The sequence below is a fragment of the Dromiciops gliroides genome, chromosome 4 (genome assembly GCF_019393635.1).
Source record: "Dromiciops gliroides isolate mDroGli1 chromosome 4, mDroGli1.pri, whole genome shotgun sequence".
Taxonomy (NCBI): domain Eukaryota; kingdom Metazoa; phylum Chordata; class Mammalia; order Microbiotheria; family Microbiotheriidae; genus Dromiciops; species Dromiciops gliroides.
Window position 1 is genome coordinate 486,236,350 of NC_057864.1, and position 23,809 is coordinate 486,260,158.

Here is a 23,809-nt window from a genome sequence, read left to right on the forward strand (position 1 = left end):
AGCGGCACACAGCACCTGGAGGCCATCACCGCTCACCGCCGTTCTGGGGAATGGCGGGGGGTTGCTGCTTGCAGATCACGAGCTCAGAATAAACACCGGTAAGTTAGATTGGAAATGTTTGACAAGACATCTGCACTCCGGTGAGTGTACCCCTACCTCTAGCCTCTCCTCCTCCCTGGCCTCTCTTATTCCAGGCGTGTATTCACCCGAGAAAGTCTGAAACTTGACTCCCCCATCTCCCCTTTTTGTAACAGATGAAAAATGAGAAAACAAAGGTGGTTCTTCAGTAATGAGTCACTCAGCTCATCAGACACTTTATTCCACTCTTGAAAACAAACGAACTCACTTGTACCTGAACAGCCTTCTGGCAGACATTGGAGAAAGACCACTCTGACCTTGGACTATTTGGCCTCTCATCTACTCATGTCTGTCTTTCTGTTTTGTCTGGAACAACCCACCCTCCCTCCAGCTTACAGCTGATAGAATTATGCTATCCTGGGGCACGCTCACTTGGTGAGCTCAAACATACTCTTCGTTTCTGTTTTATACACTGTCGTCTTCCTCGCTGTTTGTCCCAGGGTGTTTTTAATGGAAAAACTTCCCGTGCAGCTCTCAGAAATCCTAAGATCTGGGCTAGAAGGGACCTCAGGGGGACCATTGAGTCCAGCCCTGTGCAGTTGAAGAAGCAGGATCAGAGAGGTCCCGGGACCGGCTCCGTGCCACATTTGGGCCTAACAGGAGGCCCTGGGATTTGGGCCTGGATCCCTCAGCCTCCCGACCCAGCTCTCTGCTTACTCCACACCACGTTGCCTCTGTCAGGTAAACAGAAGATCAGAAGACAGGAGGAAATGAGTTGACTCTGCTCGCAGTCCAGTCAAGGAACTTCACTCACTGTAAGCGAAATGAGTTTTCTGCTTCAATACAGTTAGGGATGTTTCAGGGAAATCATTGTGAATTTATGCATCAAGTCTGACCTACCTTGCAATGTATTCTAACCTGATGAGAAATGAACATATTTATTTTTGTACAAAGCGCCTCTCTGCTGTTGAGTTAATAAAAGTACAAAACCCACTGTGTGTGGAATCTGTAGCAAGACCAGCTCTGCTCCCCTCATGCCTCAGCGGGTCCCCAGAGCTGTGCTCTCCCCAGGACGTGTTGCCAGGGTCTGAGAGGGACGAGCAGGCACAGTAAGTCGTAACAAAAGCGATGTAGGTGGGGATTCAGGGTTGGGGACAGCTTTCAGATGTTTTCATCACTTAGGCCTGGGGTCATGGTCTATTTCCTAAGTTTGGTACCTCACGTTGATCATCTCCGGGCTTGAGAAGAGTTTCTGTGTGCTACAGAAGCCATTGGTGGAAACCACGGTGTAGGCCAGAGGTAGAAGGACAGCCCTGGCCCGCTGACCAAAGAGGCCAGTCCTTGGCTAGCTCTCCTCGTTCCCTCCTCTGAATGCACCAAGGGTTAAGAGTATCTCAGCTGAGTCACTGCTATTGGAAAACTCCAGAGCCAGAAGGGGCATTTTCCTGTGGACCCCATAATAGGCACTTTAAGCCAGGACTGTGTTCTTATCTGCCCTGTGACTGGCCCGGGCTGCCAAGCCATGCTGTCGGGGTATCACACCTTGCTCTCTTTGGTAGTGAGGGTGCTGTGGGCCCACTGTCAAGGGTCTTCTCCCAGCTTCCAATAGCAGCAACAGCTTGTACTTCCTCGGGAATACTGTCCAGCGGCTGTGGGAGAGCACCGGGCCTGGAGTCAGGAAGACCTGAGTTCAAATCTGACCTCCAACACTTAACGGCTGTGTGACTTTGCATGTCATTTAACCTCTGCCTCAGTTTCTTCAGCTCTAAAATGGGAATACTGTTGTAAAGATCAAATGACATAATATTGTAAAGCACTTAGCACAGTGCCTAGCAAATAGCAGGCGCCGTATAAATACTTATTCCCTCCCCTTATCTCCACCTTGTAGTCCTTGTTTTAGGGATGAAGGAGGTCGTCTGTGGCAGTCAAAGCAGCGTGAGATCCGGGGCGTTCGGCATTATGCTTCTGCTCTTGCCCGGTTGCCTAAGGAACCACAGGCTTGGAAGAGCTAAGGAATGTTGCACTGTTAGGAAAAGGTGTTTGCGGGGAGTTGTTGAGAGTTTGCTTTCTGACATTAAGATGAGACTGATTCGGTTGAGTGGAAGCCCTAGGTCTGTTGGTGCCTCTGATTCAGTTCAGTTATTTCATCCAGGACCTCTGGGGCAATAACTCTTGTAAGTGCTGGGAAGGCAGTACGGACCTGTGATTTTACTGGTGTAGGGAGCTCCTGGATGAAGCAAGCCCTCCTACTTGGTGCTGGTCAGCACCTTTTGTGTGACGGAGGGGCTTTCCCAGGACAGGTCAGGGAGGACTGTGACCTTGGGTCATCCCGACTCCAGGCCCTCTCTCCAGAAAGCTCCGTTGTCTTCATACAGAAGTAAATTCTTTCAAAACATGGAAAAAGTAACTTCCACAAGGAGAGGCCACAGTAGCAGAGATTTGGAAAGGCCTCCTAGAAGGTCACTGACTTTTCCAGCCAAAGCTTGGGTCCTGACGCCGGCTGTGAGGGGCAGAATGGCAGGGAAGGAGGTAGCTCAGACACGAGGGGTCCCCTATACAGGGGGAGGAGGCAGCAAGGGGACGCTAGGGGGAGTAACGGCGTTGGATTGGAAAGGAAAATAGATGGAAGGGAATAAAGGAAAATCGTTTCAGGTTGATACTAGAACCGCGTGTTCGTCATTGATGTAACGATTGTCACCAAGAAAGCAATTCCAGAAGCAGATCCAGCTTTGGATCTGGCTGGGGGAGACAGCTGTTCTCTGGCAGAGTTCCTGGAATTAGGGAGTTCTGTCCCGACAAGATGGAAGGCCTATTTCTGTTTTCCATTCATGAGGCAGTAAGGATTTCCAGCTCACTGTCCCCTTCTCAGAGCTTCTGCCTCTTCAGGGGGGTGGGGTACAGACATCATCTGGTTAAGAAATACGGAGGCTTGGGTAGCCTTGCGCCCCTCTAGCTGGCGGTCAGTGTCAGCAGGAAGCGGTCCAGCCGAGGAGGCTTGGGGGTGTAGGCCCCACACTCGGCTCTTCTAGAGAAGCGCCCTGTCCTAAGGAGGATCCAGAGAGTGGGGAGGGCAGGAGTGTCCTCCTGGTCCCCCTCTCCAGGATCAGCTTGTGCTTGGGATGGCCAGGAAGCTTGTCTTTCCCATCAGCTCCTTGCCCTGCTTGTCCTTCCCTCCCCATAGCTTTGCTTTCTCCCCAGAGCTCCTGCCCTTCCCACGCCCTTCCCGGCTTTTCAGCCTGAACACTGATAGAGGGCAGACTTGGAGAGAGTTGAAGCAAGGCAGTGCCCATCACCCACAGCTGCCCTCCCTCAGCTTATTCCCATTATTTTCCTGGTTCCCTGATGTCTTACTCGACTGGCATAAAAATGTCAGTGTCCGTGTGGCACCACGGAGGCAGAGCATCTGGGTTAGAAAAGGACTCCTGCAGATTGTATGACTGTGGTCAAGTCCTTTCCCTTTTCTGGGCTTCCATCTGTAAAAGGAGGGCGTTGGGACAAGTGATCTCTGAGGCACCTTCCACCTTAACATCTAGGACCAATGGATAGCAGAGCCGGAATAAGTCCTTCCTTGTTGGAGGGAGATACATTGAAGAGACTGCTCCAGAGGAAACAGGATGAGCTTAAGTGATGCCAAGGTCACACAGCTGTGAGTTGCCAGAGCTAGGATTTTTCGCCATTCAGTGCTTGGTCCTCTGCATCTCACTGCCTCCTCGGGCCACTTCTAAGGTGTGACCACAAAGATGGAGGAAGGCAGAGGCTCTCTTCTATTCGATTGGATCAGGAAGGGTCCTGCTCAGAGGCAGGGGAGCAGATGTAGTACACCCCCCCCTCCCCTCCCCCCCATTCCTCAGTGCTCAGGACTTTCCCCAAGCTGCCTGATCTCTTTATGAGAGTTTTTCTTCATGATAAATAAGCTGGCATAAAGACTACAGGATATGGGGGGTGGGTGTGTGAGTGTGTGTGTGTGTGTGTGTGTGTGTGTGTGTGTGTGTGTGTGTGTGTGTGTGTGTGAGAGAGAGAGAGACAGAGAAATTGAGATTTTTTTTCCTTCCCCTCCTTTTACTATCCCAAGGGTGGAGCTGCTCCCTGGCTCTAAGAAAGCTGGTTTTCTTGGTCAGTCAGTGGTGTCTGTGCTGTGTGTGTGTGTGTGTGTGTGTGTGTGTGTGTGTGTGTGTTTATGCATGCGCATGCGTGTTCTCTGAGGAAGGCATTGGTGAGCCAATTGGACAGGGTTTGCATTGAAGCAAACTCTTCAAGCTTCCTGACACTTTCTTCCTCCTGCCCTGACGTCTAAGCCAGACCCGTCCCCTGCCCAAGGAGTGGAAGGATGGCTTGTTCCAGGATCGCCTGCGTGGTCCTCTTCATGCTGTCAGGAGCCTTTGTCCCTGCTGTCCTCACAGGTAAGAAGGAACTTCTTTTTTTTTCCCCAACCCTTCCCCACCTTCCAAGGGGACAACTGGTTCTCCAGATGCTGTTTTCCCCATGGCCCTCGAGTTAAAAATTGACTGGGCAATGTCTTGTATGGTGGAGGTGATGTTAGGAAGTATAGAAGTGGGCCAGAGCGTCTCAGCTGAGGGAGGCTCTCCGAGAAAAGTCGGGGCACGACTGTCTTCAGGAGCTGAAGGTGTCTCCTTATGTGCTTGCTGACTCTGTTCCCTCTTTACCATGCCCTGGGAATCCAGTCATGGGTAGTGGCATTGCCATAGGCAGAGAGATCAGATACGTAAAGCACTTTGGTATCTAAATGCTCGCTGCTATGATGGTGATGATAAATTATTTCAGGGAAGGAATAGCAGCTGCACAGAGGTGAATGGCCCATGGGTGACTCTGGCCTTGTTCTGTCGCTCTCGACTTGCTGAAAGTGTGGGGGAGTCTTGAAGGAGGAGTAGCTGTGCTGACATGAGAGGGGGCGAACAGTTCACAGACACCTGGTTCTAATCTCAGATGCTGGATCAGTCACTGAAGCTCTCGGACAAGGAGAGCGTGCTAGGCAGAACGGATGACAAAGTTGCACTCATCCTGACATTTCTGTTCATGCTGAGTATGTGATCTGACCCTGTGTCCCAAGACCATTCATTAGGTGGTGAAAAATGTGCTTTTACTTTGTAGAGGAGAGCAGAGGTACTGGTCAAAGACGGTGATTCCTATCAGTCGCTTCACGTGCCTGCGGTTCTTACCTGTTTCATCCTGTCCCTGTCAGCAGTATCCCACAGGGAGCCAGGCCCTTCCCATCTCCTCTCTCCTCTCTCAGTGATGGGTCTGTGGTAATCAATTCCTGGCAGGGCTCAGTTTGGGGCGGCTTGTGTGAAGCACCACAGCCTGTCAGTGTTGATGAAGTCACTGCCGAGGGTGGCCCCACGGCCGTGGTGTGGCAGTCTTAGCTTTTTACTGGGAAGATCTTCCTTTGGGGAAACCCGAAGTAAGTAAGTAAAAGGGTCCCCAAATGCCAGAGCTGGAAGGGAGCCAAGAGACAACCTAGCCCAGCCCCTCATGGTAGAGGGACCGGAAAGGACGAGTGTTTTGCCCGGGTCTTGCACCCTGCTAGAGGCCTCCTCGGGGCTGAACCTCAGCATTTAAGAGATGCCCAGAGCCCAGGGTTTCCCGGCAAATAGCTGCTGGCACTATGGCTAATGTCAGTTAAGTGCAAGTTTGCTTCCTCTGGTCCAGATTTGAGTGGTTCCCATTGGTGTTCAGGGACCAGCCATTCTTTTCTTTAGTCGGGGTCAGGACCAGAGAGGGGACAAGAGCACCCCCAGCCAAGCCCCTTAAATGCAAGCAGCTGGAAATATTTGTGGCTGAGAATGGTGGTGCCCAGGTGTCACCAGCATCAAGTCACTTTTCCTCAGCCTGTTAAATGGGAATAATAAAACCTATAGCATCCGCCTCCCAGAGTTCTTGTGAGGCACAAATGAGATGACTTCTAGGAAGCATTTTGCTAATTTAAACAAATAAATGTTATTGACATCCTTTGTTTTCATATCACATTTCTCAGTGTGCCCCACGTCTCCCCCCGCACCAGAGAGCAAACTCTTATAATCCAGAATGAAAAGACGGGAGAAAGGGTCCCAAAGCAAACCCCCATATTGGTGAACTTTGACACTCTCCCTCTGAGAAGCAGCAGGGTGGGGTTGGGTGGGAGGGCCGCAGAGGGGAGCTGCCATCTTATATCTTCTTGCAGGTCCTGCTTTGCAGATTGTAGAGCAGTAAGTGAGCGTCTTCTCTGGCTGTTGTTACAGGGATCGCTGTCTAAATGGTGCCTGCATTTTAGCTCTTCTGGTGTTTCTGGGCCTGTGATTTCACTTATTTGGGGGATTTCTGCTAGGGAAGCCCCACCGGGTCAGATGGGAAGTGCTTTTGATCACTAATCGCAATGACGACTCATTTATAAATCACTACAGTTTGCAGAGGCTTTTCCATAACTTATCCCATTCAGTTCTGCCAACAACCATCTTACAGCGAGGCTGAGGGTCACACACATAGTAAAGTGTCTAAGACAGGATCCGAACTCAGATCTTCCTAACTCCAAGTCGGTCATGTGGCCAGTCTTTCTGATTTGAATCTGGAGGGACTGGCCCTTCACCCACTAGGTTACACTGCCTGTTCACATGTTTTGGGATAGGGACTAGTCATGCCCTTTCATGAGTACACAAGCCCTCCAGGTGAAGAAAACTGGCACTTTCTATACAGGTATAGCCATAGGGAGTTTTCGAGGGCATGGCCTCTCACCCAGTCAGTTTAGTGTTGGGGGGATACTTGACCCTAAGGGGTTACCCCGTGGTACCACCCTCTCCCCCCTCACTTGTGTCACATACAGAAGTATGGGATGTTTGTTAATAGAGGCAAAGGCAGGCTTCTTTCCACAGGCTCCTTCCTTTTTACGATGGCCTATCGATCTGTTATGGTATATGCTTTGGGTTATCTTTCTAGGGGCAGGAATAGATTTGACCTGACCAGCGACCCACATGTGGCAGACAGTTGGTTGGGGTGGAGGGTGTCTGTCAGTGGAATGTCTAGAGAGAGAGAAGGAGCCGGTCCATGGGTCTAAATAGCTGCCCCCAGCATCCCCAATGGCCGAGCCAGCCCCAGGTACATCTGGCCAGATAAGGGACTGGATGCCTCTCCCCCAGAGGAAGCACCTTGTACAGGCTGTCCTAGCTGGCAGGCCTTCCTTCTCCACATCTGGCTCCCTTGCCCCTGTGTTCCTCAGCTTCTCATCCTCCCCCTTGGTCCCTGGTGAATTCTTGCTGAAGTCAGCCAGCCAGGCCCCAGCCTTGCTGATAGGCCGAGCCTATGGCACTGCCTTGGTGTGCGCCTGAGGCTCTGGGCAAAGCCAAGCAAAGGGATTGTTTTTTAGAATCCATTTGGGCCTGTCTGGACCCTGTTCTCCCACTCGTGTATCCAGGGTTGATGACCGCTGGAGTCACAGAGAATCTGGACTGAATTCTGGGCCCACGACTGCCTTGGCAAGGACGCTGAGTAGGGCTCCTTGTCACTGTGCTTCTGAGGCAGACGACAGCATTCGTGTTTTTCCACCTGGGACTTGTCTCCCCTTCCTCCAGCGCGAGAGGCTCCCAGAGGCCCTGGGGTGAGCGGGTGTTGATGATGCCTCTTTGATGTCCTCCTTGCCCTGCTGCCGGTTTTCTGCCCTCTCTTCTGGACCCTTCCAGGGCTGGCACAGGGGACAGTCAGCAAATGTGGAGACTTGGGCGGGGGGTCAGTTTGCTGTTCTGAGTGTCTTCTGTAAAGTGATAGGGCTGGACTAGCTGAGGAGTTCTGAACTTGGGCTCTTTTTACAGTTGGGTGGTTATTTGACCATAATTGGCTTCCCTTGTAGTTCTGTGTATTTTCCTTTATGCCTTTAACAACATTCTTCTGAGAAGGGGTCCGCCTCTGGCTTATGAATGATGGAACAAGCCAAGATTCAGTTTTACCAAGCTCGGTCCTGGGGGCACGTAGAGAAGGTCCCTGCAGTCCTTGTTCTCGGGGTGCTCAGTCTGATGGAGGAGACAACCCACAGAGGAGGGTGGATGGGAGGGCCCCTGTGGCCACTCTCTCCTCTCTGAGGCGGAGGGTGACAAGGAGGTGGGGGAGGAGAGAGCCCAGGGCAGGTGAGGACAAGGGTGATGGTGCCCTGGGCTGCAGTGGGATCTGGGCTTCACTGACCAAAGAAGGAAACTTTGTGTCTTACCTCACACTCGGATCCAAGCAGGCCAGAGCAAGTGGGGAGCCGGTGGCATTCCTCTGGCTGTGAGGGGGAGCGCACACGCGCATACCCAGCCCCTTTTCTTTCGGTAAACAAGTTTGTTTAACGTTCTGCCTGACCACAGTGCTCCATGCCCCTTCACACTTGGACCTCACAGAGGGTCCTTTGTGCCAGCCATGAAGGGCGCTTTCATCCCTGCCCTGGCCGCCCGCCACCTGAGGCCAGACAGCCTGCTCCTGGCCTCCCGGGTTCCCTTGGTCCCTGCTCCCCAGAAATGATGGGCCCACGAGGGAGGAGGACTTGGGGCCACAGGAGTGAGAAAGCCAGCCTGAGTCCATTTTGGGGAATGAACCTGGGTGGTCCCTCCTGCTTCCCAGAGCCACGGTGCAGGAGGGCCCTTGGCAGCCAGCTGCTGCAACCTACACCTGAAGGAGGATCGCCCCGCAGCAGCTCAGTTCAAGGGTCGGCCAGCCCCTGCTTGAAAACTGCCAGAAGAGCTCAGGACCTCCCTGACCACCAGGCCCCCTCCTGGGCAGCCTTATTGGTAGGAAGCTTTACCCGACATCCAGCCCGAATTTGGCCCTTGACACCTTCTCCTCTGGGTCGAGTCAGAACAAAGCTAACTCCTCTCCTGTGTGAGACGACTTTTAGTGCTTGAAGACTGCACCCCTGTCTTCCCCTCCCCACACCCAGAAAGTCTTCTAGCAAGATGTACCATTTTTTCAGCCCACCCTCATAAAGCTGACACCTCAAAGCAGAGCCTCCATCATCCTGGAAACCTCCAACAGACGCTTATCTGTGGCCTTCCTAAAACCTGACTCCCAGAACTGAGCCTGGTGCTCTGCTTGCAGACTGACCCTGCAAACGACTGCAGGCTGAGAGGATGAGAACAGTCAGACTCACGTTAAGCTTGTGGTCCACTCAGATCCCCAGATCATTTTTTCAGACGATCTAGCCATGTCTCCCCCATCTTGTCCTTATGTAGTAGCTGGTCTTTTAAATATAGGAATAAAGGTTTACATATCTTCCTATTAGGTTTATTCTGTTCCCTGCTTTGCACTTAGTTTCTGCTCCACAAATAGACATTTTCCCAGTATTCCTCCAGGACGACATTCAGCTCTCTGGGTTTTTTGTTCGTTTTTTGGTTCCTGGATGGAGTCATAATGGACTAATGAGTCCCTGATTAATTCATCGTCTGTGGATTATCCGCTCTGTGGTTGATTGGGAGCAAAGTCTGAATCCCACATGCCAGTCATTTTATAGCCTCTCCCTCCTCTCTCATGCACAAGGACTGTACCTGTTATTTTCCACACCATCCTAAACAAAATAGAATCAGAGAAGTGTCAAATGGAGGTCGGAGAGGTGATGAAAGGGCTGCCTGGCCCCTCTGCACCCAGGCTGCGGAGTGTCCAGCCCCATCTTTCCTGTGGCCCCCACCCCCTGCCTCTCCCACGGGACGCAGCCCTTCACAAACTCAGAGAAGCCGTGGGGTCTGCCCTCCCCTAGTTTTCTCTCCTCCACAGTTCCTGTCATTGAATACTGAGGCCTCCAGGCGCTTCCTCTAGCCTCCTGCTTTCCCTCCCTTCTGGATACCTTCCAGCTTATCAGTGGCCTTACTGAGAGGCCGGCCAAGCTGGAAGGAAGAAACTGGAGCCAGAGACTTTCTCTGCCTCCTTAGAAGGATGGTAACGGGCATCCGCTGCCAACCCTGACCTCTCCTTGCAGCCTCCTGCAGAGACCTGAGATTCATACGGTTCTGAGGCGATGCCCAGGAGAGGAGCCCAGCCTTCCCTCCCAAAGGCAATGGTGGCCTCCATCCCTGGGGGGATGGGCAGGGGAGGCGTGTCCTCCCAAGGAGGCTATCCCTCCAGCCCATATGTCCTCAGAGTCTGTGGCAAAGTCGTTCTGGGACTAGGGAGGCAGGAAGAGCTGGGTTCTAATCCCACCTTCATGTGATCCTGGGCAAATCACTTCCCTCTGTTGTTCTGTAGAATGAAAGAGTTGGTCAAGATGGCCCCCGAGGTCCCTTCCTGCTTTGGATCTGTTTCTAAGATGCAGAAATGTGTGAGGCCCTGCCCTCAGGGAGCTTACGGCCTCACTAGAGAGGCAGGGACAGATGGTGTTTGCTAAAGTAAAGATGCAGCCAAGAAGGGTCACAGAGATCTGATGGGCAGGACCTAATACTTTAAAGTTTTCTGGGCATTTGATAGACTCTCATTTGGAGCCTCTCAACAACTGGTGAGGTTGGTAGGACAGATGTTGGCCATTTTACAGATGAATGAGCTGAGGCCCAGGGTCATGAAGCAGCTTGCCCACAGTCACCCAGCCAGTCAGGTCAGGCAGGGTTAGAACCCAGGTCTTCCTAACTCCCTGACACTCTAGTTCCTACCTTGCTGTTCCTTCCGGCCCCAGAACCTGAGACCTAGGAATGCCCTAGGCCAGCTCCATCCTTTTTTACAGGAGGAAACTGAGGCAGAGAGGGGTGAAGTGACTCCCTGGGCTCCTAAGAATCCTCCTTGACTCCCAAGTTCAGTGTTCTACCTGCTGCCACATCAAGCAAGAGAGGAATAGCCCTGGTCTGGCTGGAGCAAAGGGAATAGGGGGAGACTGGTTGATCATTAGTGTGATACAAATAGAAAGGAAGAGTGTAACATGCCAGGTGGGGATTCAAATCCTCCCTCTGCCACTTAACTGTTGGTGTGGCTTTGGGCAAGGCACTTGGCCTCTGTGGGCCTGAGTTCCCTCAGCTATAAAATGAGGGGATTGGGCTCAGTAACCTCTAAGCCCCCTTCCAACTTTAAATCCAAGATCTGGGCCTCAGTTTACTGTCATGTAAAATGGGAGTGTTGAACTTGACCTCTGCTCAGGCTTAACCTGGCTGTCACCTCCAGTTTCCTGCAGTGAAGCAGTCACCAGATGACGGCCCCTCACTCACATGGCCATGATGGGCCCAGCTGTAGAGCAGCAAAAACTCCCAACGCCCTGCTGCACCACTGCCAGAGCAGCTGCCCGCTCCCCCACATGCCTCACTGAGCCTGCTGAAGACGCCCCAGCTGGAATGGCGCAAGGCTAGCCGCAGCCGTGTCCTCAGACTGGCCAGTGGTGCTGATGGGAGACGAAGACGCGCCCAGCCTGGCGGCTTAGCCCCGTCCTCTCTCGGTGAATCTGTCCCTCTGTCTGGGGCCTTCTGGACTAAGCCCGAGGATGGGGCTGTTTGTTTGTTTTCAGTGCCCGGAGGTCTGTTAGCCCCCAAACACCAGGGAGTTCTGGTCAAGCATTCCTGTAGAGCACACTCGGGCCTTGTCTCCTCAGAGGAGCAAAAGCTGTTTCTCAGTGAGATAAAATTAAACCGTTGGACGCTTCCCGAAGCCCATCCCTGAAGGCCAGCTTGTCCAGGGGCAGGGGAGGTGGGGCCAGAGTCCTCCCTGTCCACTAAGGTGGGTTCAGCCTGACCTCCGTGGACCAGAGTGGGAACCGCTCCCTCCCAGGCCCCCAGTGCTGCCGGCCAGTGCACACACAAGGCAGTCATACCTCCCCACAGGGCGAGCCCAAATAAATAGGCTGGAGGGTTGTTTTCCTCTTTTAGTTTTTATGATAGTCCAGAGGTTTTTACCACCTTTGTTGAACCATCGCATCTCCACAAGCTTTAATCAGGGCTTGTGGCTGCCTGGAGAACATGGGGGTAATTCTTCCTGGTGACCCAACATAGCCACCTCTCTGACTCATCCCCCAGAGGTCTGTGTCCCCTGATCTGATATCTGCCTGAAAATCGGAGCAGGAAGCATCATGGATCCCGTGATCATCCCATTTAGGAGGTCAGCTAGACTACAACAATGGGGGAAGCTGATTGGGTCATAGATTTAGAGCCAGAATCCATCAAATGTTTCTTTTTAAAAAGATTTTATGAATGTCTTCTGTTTTTGTGTTCCTCCTCCTGCTTCCTCCCAAGGACCTTCTCTTAAAGAAAAATTGTTAAGGAAAAAAGAAAAAGGGAGAATTGCATTAAACCTATTAATTATCCCCCAGATTCAGACATAAGCTGTGATACTCCACACCTGTTGGGACCCCACACACAAAGGAACGAAGGAATTGGGAAAAGTGCCTTCTCTTATCGCTTCTTTGGGGCCAACTTTGTTCTTTATGATTTTACAACATCCATCTTCTCAAGCACATATTGAGCGCCTACTCTATACCAGCTATTGTGCAAGGTACGGAGTAGAAGATATCAAAGGTGTAGAGAAAAGGCCTGAGACCTCACTATAACCCAAAGACTCATTAGAGAAAGAACGTCGATAGCCACCGACCTATATGTCTAGTCTCCTATTATTGTGAACCAGGACTAGACCAATCTAGTAATTCTGGCTTGAGGTGAAAAAACGATAACAAGGCACCTGCGGGATCAAAGAAATGATAAATACAAGGGAAGTATCGTGGGAGGGCCCTGGGATTGGGGGCAGCAGGAAAGGCTTTGTGTTGAAGGGGGCACTTGAGTCGCATCCTGAAAGGCGAGGGCAGAGGTACAGAGGCGGTGCATGGTGGGCCTTTGGGATGACCAGTGCCAAAGTATAGGCCCCTCTAATGCAACTTGTCATGTTACATGCCCTAAAAGGTTAAGCGATATTGGCAGTCGCACAAGTGATGGGCAGGATTTGAACCCAGGTCCTCTGAACACATTTTACTGTACTATCTCTGAAAGGAAGCAGGTGGAGACTTGGTGTGAGAAAAATCTTCCCATCCCTCCTACCTGTTCCAAAGGGGAGTGGGCTTCCCCTCTGGAAACGTTCCTGCAAAGGCTACGTAACCCTTGTCGTTGGGGAATTGTTTGTACCTGGGTTATCTGGCCTCGGCTGAGCCCAACCTGGTCCTCTAAGTTTACAAAAAAGGAAACTGTCCCATCGAGTGTGTTTAGTTGAAGATAAGACACCATGGGCCAGTCCCACCCTTTTCTCTAGGCCTCAGGCCCCCTGAAGGCCCTAGAACATCACTCACTCAGCAGACTTTCCTGAGTGGAAGGGCTGCCTGAGCTTGGCTTCTTGCTGCCTGGGAGGTTGTTTTGGGGCGGGGGGGTAGATCTGGAGTCCTTCCAGAGGAGCGTGTGCCAGGGGCCAAGCCAGGGACCACTGTCTAGGCCAAGTGGTTGTGGGAGGGGGTAAATATTGGTCCAAGGTGGGAATAGCTGGAAAGATGACTGGCGCACCTTTCCCTCGCTTTGGCTGTTGATTGACCAAATGTTTGTGCCCTATTTTTGGTCTCTCTGCTGCTCCTGCCTTCCTCTGTTCACCCACCCACCCCTCCAGGACACCTCCAACCTCATACTCAAGTCATGTCTTCCCACTGTCAGTGTGTCATTAGAGGGGCTGAGATAAGTACATGATGCCCATCAGAGAGATGACAAATATATCCAACAGCAAAAGGGAGAAACTGAGGCTCAGAAAAGCTCTAGTCACCCAATGGGAAGAGCTTGGAGGCAGGCGCCCTGGGTTCTAATCCTGCCTCTGCCACTTACTTCCTCTGTGACCTTGTTCGAGTTACTCCTCTTTGGGCCTTGGTTTCCCTATCTGTAAAATGAGGTGGTCGCTGAAGTCGGCTGTGATCTTCATTGTGTCCCTATCCCAGACAGCGGGCAGACGCTGATTGTTTCTGGTTCTTCTCCAGTTCATTTGAACAGAAAGCTTTTCCTCATGGGCCAGTCCTCACAGCCAGCCTGGGGATAGATGGCTCAGGATAGCACAGCCTTTTTCCAGCCTTGCCAGCCCCCACCCCCCAATAGGAAGAATCATAAAATCTCGGGGGGGGGGGGCTGGAAGTTTGTCTGGTTTTGAGTCTGAGCTCTAGGAACAGGAGGGGGTGGGGAGGGAACTGGGGCTGGGGGTGCCCCGAGGGTCCAGGGTGACATCCCCCCACCCCTTATCAGGCCCTGCACCCAGCTAGGCAGCCGGGTGCTTGGGCCCTGGGGTCTCTGGCCTCGAACACACAAGGATTTTCCATCCTCGGGTGACATTCCCAGTGGTTTCAGTGGGGATGTGTGGAATGTCTCCTGAGCTCGCCTGGGCCTCTGACTTGTCCCAGTCACACAACAGAAGCATTGATAGACCCCGACAGGCGGCTCCTCCCTGGGCAAACAGCCCCAACCAGCCGGGCTCTGAGCAGGGCCCTGGGAGGGGTCCGATACCTGGGAGAGACTTTTGATCTTAGGATCGACTCCTCAGAGGCCTCCAGGCCAGTGGTCTCCGTGTCTCTGCTATTGCACAGAGAGCCTTTTTCTGTCTCCCTCTTCACTGGCTCCTGGGCTCAGCCCTAATGCCACCTCCTACCAGAAGCCTCTCCTTATTCCTGCCCATTATCAGTGCCTGGCACATAGTTGGAGCTTAAAAAGTGCTTGTTGACTGACATGATACCTCCCCAAGTAGGATGTAAACTGCTTGAGGGTGGGGCCCCCTCCCTCTCTCCGTAGACCCTAACGTTGAAAGCTCTGGACTGAGACTCTGCTGGGTAGTTTTGGAAGTGGTTAGATGGCTGGACCCAGAGATTAGTCGTTCATGAAGATGGATGCCGGCAGGGAAGGACATTGCTAGTCAACAGACGGCTCCAAGGAATCTCTCCTTGACTCTCTGCTGCTTTTATCAATTACTTCAATAAAGGCATCATAGTACAGCCATGCAAAGAAATATCACATGTTGGCCCATCATCCCAGTCTGTCAAGATCTTTCTGGATCCCAGTAAGATGAAATTTAATTGGGACAAATGTAAAAGCTTACACTTGGGGTCCAAAAAAATCAACTTCCCAAATATAGGATGGGAGAAACAGTTTGAAAAAGATCCAGGGATTTTAGAGAACTGTATGCTCAATAGGAACCAGTCCAGTGATACGGCAATCAAGGGATATCTTAGGGTCCAGAGGTTCTTAACTGTATTTGTGTCACGGACTCCTCAAGCAGCAGCCTGGTGAATCCCGTGGGCTCCTCGCTTAGAAAGGAAAAAAAGGTACAAAGGAAACGAATTCTATGGAAATAAAGGGGTTAACTGCTCAAGGTCACACAGCCCTTGAAATCCATCCAAGGATCCCTTAGAGCCATGAACCCTGGTCTAGAGAGTGGCCGCCAGACTGCAATGAAATGAGGGTGCTTAGCCTGCAAAGAGAAGGCTTGAGGCCCACATGACATCAGTCTTCCAGTAGTTGAAGGGCCATCAGCCTAGTTTGGTTTGGCCTCCGAAGAGGAGCTGGGTGGGGCGGGGAGGCGGGGAGATGTAGCACGGAGAGGCAGATTTAGGTTGGACTGAATGAAAAGCTTCCCAACGATCAGAGAGGTCCAAAAGCAGAAGAGGCTGCCCAGAGAGGTCTGCAAGTAAAGGCTGCTACAGGGCCATAGATTCCAAGGGCCCATCCCCTCATTTTGTTTGTTTTTTTTGGGGGGGGCAATGAGGGTTAAGTGACTTGCCCAAGGTCACATAGCTAGTGTCAAGTGTCTGAGGCCGGATTTGAACTGAGGCCCTCCTGAATCCAGGGCTGGTGCTTTATCCACTGTGCCACCTGGCTGCCCCAATCCCCATCCCCTCATTTCGCAGAGGAGGAAACTGAGGCTGACGTAGTAGAGAGAATTCCTATCCAGGTGGGAGTTTAGCCAACTGGCTGCCAAGGGCCTGTTTAAATGGGAGATGAGGTTATGGGGGGGGGGGGAGGGCTGTATTAGGGGACGGAGATAAAGACAAAAAGAAAAACGGCCCTTTTTCTTCCTGGAGCTCATGTTCTGGGGGTGGGAGTGGGAACGACCCATCAACTAGGAAGTTTTCTAGACTGAAAACAAAGGAAGCAAAGAGAACCCTGAGGACTAAGGGTTCTCATAGGGAGTAGCCCATGACTTCCCAAGGAAGTTACTGGACTGAGGCAACCAAGGCACTGCAGTTCAGTGGAAGGGCTTAACTGGCTTCAAATCTACCTCTGTCGCTGTGTGACCTTGGACAATGTAACGATTGGAACGAGGCCACCTGCTGGAGATTTACTGTAGAAGAGTTCCACCCATGAAGCGAAGGTCTTTGAGGGCAAGACTAGGAGTCTCTTCTTTGGCGTCAGGAAGTGACGCGGGCGAGTGGGAGGAGGAAGGAAGAGACTGGCGCTCATCTGACTCTCTTTCCTTTGGACTCTGGTGGAGAGCGGAGCTAGAAATGTGCTCTCGCTTTAATAGATAGGAATCTAGGCCTTTCTCTCTCTCTTTACCAAATTCTTATTCTCCTTAATAAATGCTTAAAAGTCTAACTCTTGCTAAAGCTTATAATTTATTGGCGACCACTCATTAGATATTTTAGACAGTTTAGCTAGAATTTTAGCCCTAAACAACAAGTCTCTTCCCCTCTTGGTGTCTTCATCTGTAAATCTACCTCAAAGGCCATTTGAGAGGATAACACCTTGTAGTCTTTAAAATGCCATAAAAATGCAAGTTATCATTATCTCATTCTTCCCCTACCAGGATAGGTTTCAGTGCTACAATTCTTTATTGTAATGTGCGTTAGATTATACCAGGGGTAGACAAAATAACTGCTGTTTGTTAATGAATAACCGTATCGGGATGTAAGCCCATTTTCTGTAGGCTTGCTAGAAGCATCCTTGGGATGACATATCCAGTAGCAGATGGAATGATGGGGGTGACACAGACCTCATCCTGCTCCCAGATGGTTTCAGTTTTTGACACCAGATCTCTGCTTTTTGATAGCTTTTCATTAGGCAGAGCTTGGCGGTTATGAGCATTTGATATAGCGACACCTGTAATAATACTTCTCTTCAGTTTTTCTGGATCAATAACGAGTCGAGGCAGTTGTCAACGCCAGTTTTGTCTGTGAAATGGTCCAAATCCAGGATGGTTCATTTGTTGAATTCTCAAGGACATTCTGGGGTCTGTCTTTGGCTTCCTTCAAGTCTTTGCCACGGTCCTGTCTACTTAACGATGCCTGTGCCCGTTCTTCATCTCAGTAGCTTCCCTCTGAGATGATCCCCAGGTCTCCCTCTCTCTATCTCATTTGTATGTAGTAGTTTGCATGTTGTTTCCACCATTAAAACCCATGGGCTCCTTGAGGGACTGTTTGCTGCTATTCCTTGTGTGCTGAGCACTTAGGACTGTCTGACACCCAGTCGGTGCTTAATAAATGCTCATTGGCTTGCCTTGTACTTGTGGTAGGAGGATTTTTCACTTGCAGTTTTTTGAAGGATAACAAGCATTCTGGTCTGTAGTTCTGAGCAGATGATTGGGTCTTTGTAGAGATTCAGTAGATTCTCAGTTCTTAGTAGCTTGCAGCGATGGGTTCCATACCATCTGTCTTTCCTTCACCAAATCTGTGTTGATCATAAGGAGGGACTTCCTGATGAAGGTGACTCCATCATCTCCTTCAGCAGGGGGTCATTGCTGGTGGTCAGTGCTTGACTTTAGTATAGATGTTGCTCCTGCCTGTCTCCCGGCATCTCTCTTTGTCTTGTTTTCCAGCAGAGTTTCCCCAAGATCCTGTTCCTACGCTTTGGAACGACCCGGGGGAGCTGCCGTCGGGAGTGGGCCCCTTCGAAAGCACCACCCACAGCCATACCTCGGACACCACAGAAGCCCCGCTCTACACCTCAGAGTATGACGTGCCAGACGAAACTACCCAACTGCACCGGCTGGATGATGAGACCGGTATGGGAAGATGGGACTCTTTTGGGAGTCGTTGGATAGGAGTTGGGGGGTGCAAGGAGCTGAGGAGAGGCTTCTCCTTCCCCATAATAATCACCCCCAGGACCCCCTAAGCAATGCTCTCCTTCAGCCCTTTCCCTGACCTACTGGCAAAGAGAAACAAATTCCACTAACAGACTGAGTGGGAAGGTGTAGGGCCTCCAGCAAGTCCTCAATACCTCAGTCTACTCATCTGTAAAAGGGGCTGCTAGGAAGATAACGGAGGAATGGTGTGAAAAATGTACTACTTTACATCCATTCTAGTTTTCTGTACTGGGTGGGGCCCCTGGGATCAGAACATCCATCCCCCAGCTTCAGGTAGAATACAGGGTCATGGGAAAAGGCTGACTGGTAGAACAGGAGGATCTGGGTTCAAATTCTGACTCTTCCACTTATGTGACCTTGAGCCATTGAAGGAGGAAGTGAAAGGAATAAGCATTTATACAGTGCCTACTATGTGCCAAGCACTATTATTTCATTTGATCTTCACAACAACCCTGTGATGTAGGTGCTGTTATTATGCCCACTTTACAGTTGAGTAAACTGAGGCAAACTGATTAAGTGACTTGCTACATAGCTAGTTAGTGTCTGAGGCTGGATTCGTATGAAAGTCATCCTGATTCCAGGCCCAGCGCTCTAACTACTGTGACACCTAGCTGCCTGTGAGCTTCATGTGTGCATGTGGACGTGCACGTATGTGTATACACTTGGGTGTGCATGAATCTTAGTAGTGAATCCCAGAAGGGCCTGGCTGTCTCAAACCCCATGCCACATCTTCGGAAAGATAAGAGAAATCCAGATTCGCAAAGTGACTCCCTGAGTCTCTCCTTCCCCAATTTAATTTCTTCTGATCACACTGGGCCCCAGTCAGTAGCTGGTGGGAAAGAAATGTCTGTGGGAGGAAGTTTGAGGCTCTCCCCGGAGTTTCTCATGATCCCCTTTACTCCTTAACATCCCATTTTTAGAGCCAGACTTCAGGTCCTACAGGCAGCAAGCTGCAGAGTCAAGGTCTGACCTCAGAAATCATTTAGTCCAATCTACAGATAAGGGAACTGAGGTCCAAATGGAAGTAACTTGTCCAAGGTCCCACGGGAGGGCAAAGATTCAAACTCACCTCCTTTGAATCCAGACTTTCCTAGTACGACCAACTGCCTCCTCCTTAGTTCAACAAACACTTTCTAGGTGGCATCCAAAGCACTGTGCTAGGCACTTAGGGAGATAAAACACAGCTGCCACAGACACAGTGCTGTCCTCGTGGAGTTTCCAGTCTAGCCATACAGTACAGTGGGAAAACACTTAGCTCTTGAGTCAGAGGATCTGAGTGTAAATTCTACCTTTGAGGCTTACTGCCTGTGGGACCTTAGACAAGTCACTGCAATTCTCTGGGCCTCGGTTTCCACATATGTAAAATTTGAGAGTTGGACTATATAACCCGAGGCCCCTTTTAGCTCTGCATCTCTAATCCTGTGCTCCCATGAACCAGGTAGGCCTGTCTCTCTCAGAACTGTGGGAAAGGAATGACTTTTGTCCAGCCATAGATGGACAGTGGTGGTTGCCTGGCCAAAGTGACAGGAACTGTTTAACCCAATGTCTTAGAAGGATATAGAGCAAGGAAGACAGCATCTAGTGTAGACTTATGCACATGATCGTTGGATGGATGGATTAATGACAAAAACACCAAAGGTAATAGTTTTATGGCCCAGTCAGTATTTCCCCCATTCATTTTGCTCTGGGTGATCCCTTGGTGGAGATGTGATGGACGGTCATCCTGATTTGGGAAGGGATGGGCCCCGATGACCTCTGAGGTCCCCCCCAGCCCTAAGGTTCTGTGGTTCATGGTGCTGACGCCCTCCAAACAGCAGGCCTTTGGGCCATGGAAGTGCCCCTTCTGAAATCTGCCAGCAGGCGCAGATTCTCTGCTTCTGACATCTCCCTCTGCCTTCCCTAGGGTCCTTGGGCCCCGGAGCCATTGCTGCCATTGTGATTGCCGCCCTGCTGGGCACCTCCGTGGTCCTGGCATTGATCGTCATCACGCTGCGAAAATTCTCCGCTTCCTGAATGAAATAAAAAGGGTCTTGTTTTTCCTAACATCTGGATTTGGCTAAGCTCACTTGGGACAACCCAGTCTTCTGTGTATGACTGTCTCCTTGGCATCCTTCCCTCCTCTTCCTCTGCTGCCCCCTGTAACCTGAGATAGAGAAAGACCCAAAGACTCTTTACCAAGATTCTTAGTTGTTCCCTGCTGGCCTGGGCTATTTGGGTCAGAGGCAGGCCCATGGAGAAGCCTGGCGTAAAGGGTGAGCTTAGAGCGCTTAACCCTTTGGTAGCTGGGTTATGTTTCTTACACGTAGTTCTTCCTGTGTCTGGCCTAGAACAAGAGTTCTTAACCTGGAGATTTAAGGGGGGGGGGGGCATCCATGAAACTCAGATGGGAAAGAAAATGAAATCTTGACTTGGACCAACCTCGACCTGAAAGTTAGCATTTCCTTCAATGATCTAAAAACCTTATTCTGAGAAGGGGCCCATGGGCTTCCTTCGACTTAGGTGTCCTAAGAACTCCTGGGCCAGAAGGATGGCTTTTAGTTATGGGGGTGGAGGGGGAGGCAGAAGTCTTGCAGTTACTCTTTCCAGCTGTCAAAAGGCCATCTGCTCTGCCCCAGCCCATCCTGGTTCCTCTTTCACTCAGCTGGGAGGATACAACCTCAGATTTCCCCCCAAAAGTCCCTTTAAAAAGGGAATAGAGGGGAAGCAAGGTGGCTCATTGGATAGAGCACCAACCCTGGATTCAGGAGGACCTAAGTTCAAATCCAGCCTCAGACACTTGACACTTACTAGCTGTGTGACCCTGGGCAAGTCACTTAACCCCATTGCCTTGCAAAACAAAAAGGGAATAGAAAGGTGAAGTAGAACATATGACAATTCTTAATAATCCTCTTCCTGCCTCCCACCAGACCCAAACCTTGTGCTCATTGATGTGGGATAACAGACAGTTGTTAGACCGGCCTCTCAAAACGGAAGTCATATTTTGCTAGCCACACCGCCACTGCGAGACTTGAACCTTGGGATGACTACAGAGGGAAATCTGCTTTTTCTCATGACTGGAGACAAGCCAGGGTCTAAACCAAGGGTTAGCTTTTCACCCTTTTGGTGTCCTGCATCCTTTGGGGAGTCAGTCAATGGACAGCCTTCTCAGGACAGTATTTTAAAATGCAGAGAGGAGACCAATTCTATGGAAATACAGTTATAGCAATATTTTTTAAAATGTCACAGACTCCAAGGTAAGACCCCCTGCTCATCTTCTACCCCAGTTCCTACGAGCAGAGCTATAACTAGTGATCTTGACTGCTAGGACAGGTTTCCTAGAATAGACCCATGTCCAAATTGAATCCAGTAGCTTTCTATTTTAACTGATGGTTCTCGGTTCTTGCCAGCTAGGTTCTAAGCTCAATTGTCCCACATTCCTTCACCAGCTTAAGTATTGTTTGCGCCCTCTACGTTTTAACACCTGGAGGTGAACCCTGCTTGCTACACTCTAGTTACCTGTCTGCCTTCAGCCAGACCCCTACTTCCCAGGGAACAATTCTGATTTTGACTTGCTGTCAGGGAAAAATAAAAATCCTGTCCCAAAGTAGAGTGGGCTGTCTTGGAGGAGGTGGGTGATCTTTAAACCAAGAGTGGGTGATGGTTTGTTGAGTAGGTTGGAAAGAGGCTCTTTTTCAGGTATGGGTTGGGCTGGGTGGCCCTACCCACTCTGAGAGTCCATGATTCTGGGCAGTGGCTACCATCAAAAAGAATGTGAGAGCTAGGAGGGTCTTTGGAGGTCATCTTATCCCCTTGTTAACTCTGGAAAAGAAGAAGCAGTGTCCCCAAAAGGTAATGGCTGGTTCCCTTACTCTTAGCTTCTTCCACACCCCTCTGTCTCCCAATGGGAAGAATACAAATCCCAGGACGCCTTAACCTCTGGGAGGAAAATCCCATTCCCTCCTCAGCAGTTTCCTCAGGTCTCTGAAGTTGCTGGTCCTTGTCCCAGGGCTGTGTTTGAAAATTCTAACCCCAAGTCTTTGGGTAAGAGGAAGGCCCTTGAGAGGGGAGCAAATAAACTGAGGCACGAGTGTCTGGGTGACACCTACATCTTCGACCCAGGTTTAATGACAACAAAAAGGGGAGTTTTGCTTTTGCTTTGCAAAATGTGGTTCTGTTTTCTTCCTCGGGTAGCCTGATTTTTTAAAAGACCTGGGAACCCCTCCATTGAGTTTAGCAGCAAATAGCATGGTACAGTGGGTTTGGAGCCAGAAGGGCTGAGTTCAAATCCTCGATCTGTCACATGCTACCTCTGTGATCTTGGGAAAGTCGCTTCAACCCCCTTGGCCTCTGTTTCTTCAGCTGTAAAATGAGGCGATTGGACAGGGTGACCTTGGAAGTCTCTCTCAACTCTGAATCCCGATCCTCTAGAATAACAGAGAGGTGGTCCTGTAGCCCCACGCCTCCATTTTACAGATAAGGAAACTGAGGCCCAGAGGGGGAGATCACTTGCCCAAGGTCACACGGGTGCTAAGTGGCACAACCAGGATTTGTAGCCGGTCCTCAGATGCCAAAACCAGGGCTGTTTCCATTACGTCTCAGACCGTCCCTAGAAAGTTTCATGTCCAAGGCCCAGCTCCAACAAGGTGTGATGGGACCAGACTCTCCCTCACTCCATCTACCAAGTCTCTCTCCACCCCCCCCCCAAGCCCCCAGGTCTGGTCTCATGCAGTGGCCCCCATACCCCATGATGTAGTAGAGTGGAGATCAAGGCTCTCTCTCCAGGTGTGTTTTCACAGGGGTTTCTAAAGAAACCAGGGTCTTGACTACCCAAAGAAAAGACTATCTAAATGGAGCTTCTGGGAGCCATGGAGATCTGTGGCTAGGGATGCCAGCATCTCTGAAGTCACCTTTTACTTGATTATAAAGGCAAGCCTCTGGTGCAAATCCTGACGCAAAGGAATCGAAGCCCAAGGTGGGAAGAGAAGGGAAACCAGTGAAACCCCAAACTTCGATTTCCACCCTCCAGGGCTGAAAAAACCAGGGGGAAAAAGTGTGTTTATTGAGAATGAGGAACTCCCGATGCACCACAGGCCCCCCGCCGAGTGTGGTGGATGTGTCCTTTGGTTTGAGCTGGTTTTCACCCGGGAAGCAGAAGGCCGATCCCAAAGCATTGATCCAGGGTGGGCTGGTCCCTGCTGGAGCAACTAAGAGGGCAGATGTGGGAAGGCCCTAGAGTCCGAGGCCATGGAAGGAAGGGGCCAAGCCGACCCCTTGTACTGGTTCTTCCACAACCTGGAAAAACACTCACAGAAACCCCCGAGACTCCCTCTGGATGAAGTCCACACCCCTCCAGGATTCAGCTCCCACCTACCCTTCCTGCCTTTTTTCACCTTGTTTCACCTTGTGTCACTGTCCGTGCCCCTTCCCCAGCTGGGGGGGGGCGCCCTCCTCCAGGAAGCCTCTAATGCCCCCAGGGAAGGCCTCACACCCTTCCTAAAACTTCCCTTCTGTCGCCCTCCTACCTTAACGTCGTTTTGGGTCTATCTGGATGCTCGCTCGGCACCTCTCCCCACCACTAGAGTGGAAGCTCCGCGAGAGCAGGCCCTGATTCCTGTCTGTGTACCCCCCCCCCGCTTAACAAAGCACCTGTTGCATGTAGTAGGATTTTAATAAACGTCTTTCAAACGGTTTGTCTAATTGACTTAAGAAGCTGGGATAGGTCTTTCTAAAACCGGTATTAAAAGAGCAGCAGAAATACCCAAAGGCTGAGAGTCATTTTTCTCTGCTGAGAAAAAAAAAGTGGCCTCTT

General features: G+C 50.9%; 1 protein-coding gene across 3 annotated transcripts; it reads left to right on the forward strand.

Annotated features, from left to right (window-relative positions):
• Positions 1-38: 38 nt before the first annotated feature.
• On the forward strand, positions 39-20,228 carry SNORC (secondary ossification center associated regulator of chondrocyte maturation). 3 transcript variants are annotated; one of them, XM_043999300.1, is made up of 4 exons: positions 39-893; positions 4,378-4,478; positions 17,755-17,940; positions 19,925-20,228. In XM_043999300.1, the coding sequence occupies exons 2-4, from the start codon at positions 4,406-4,408 to the stop codon at positions 20,032-20,034; spliced, it is 369 nt and encodes a 122-aa protein (XP_043855235.1). In that variant the 5' UTR covers positions 39-893; positions 4,378-4,405; the 3' UTR covers positions 20,035-20,228. The 3 variants fall into 3 exon arrangements, with proteins under 3 accessions (XP_043855235.1, XP_043855237.1, XP_043855236.1); XM_043999302.1 differs by having other exon boundaries at positions 17,758-17,940; XM_043999301.1 differs by having other exon boundaries at positions 39-98.
• The last annotated feature ends 3,581 nt before the right edge of the window (positions 20,229-23,809 follow it).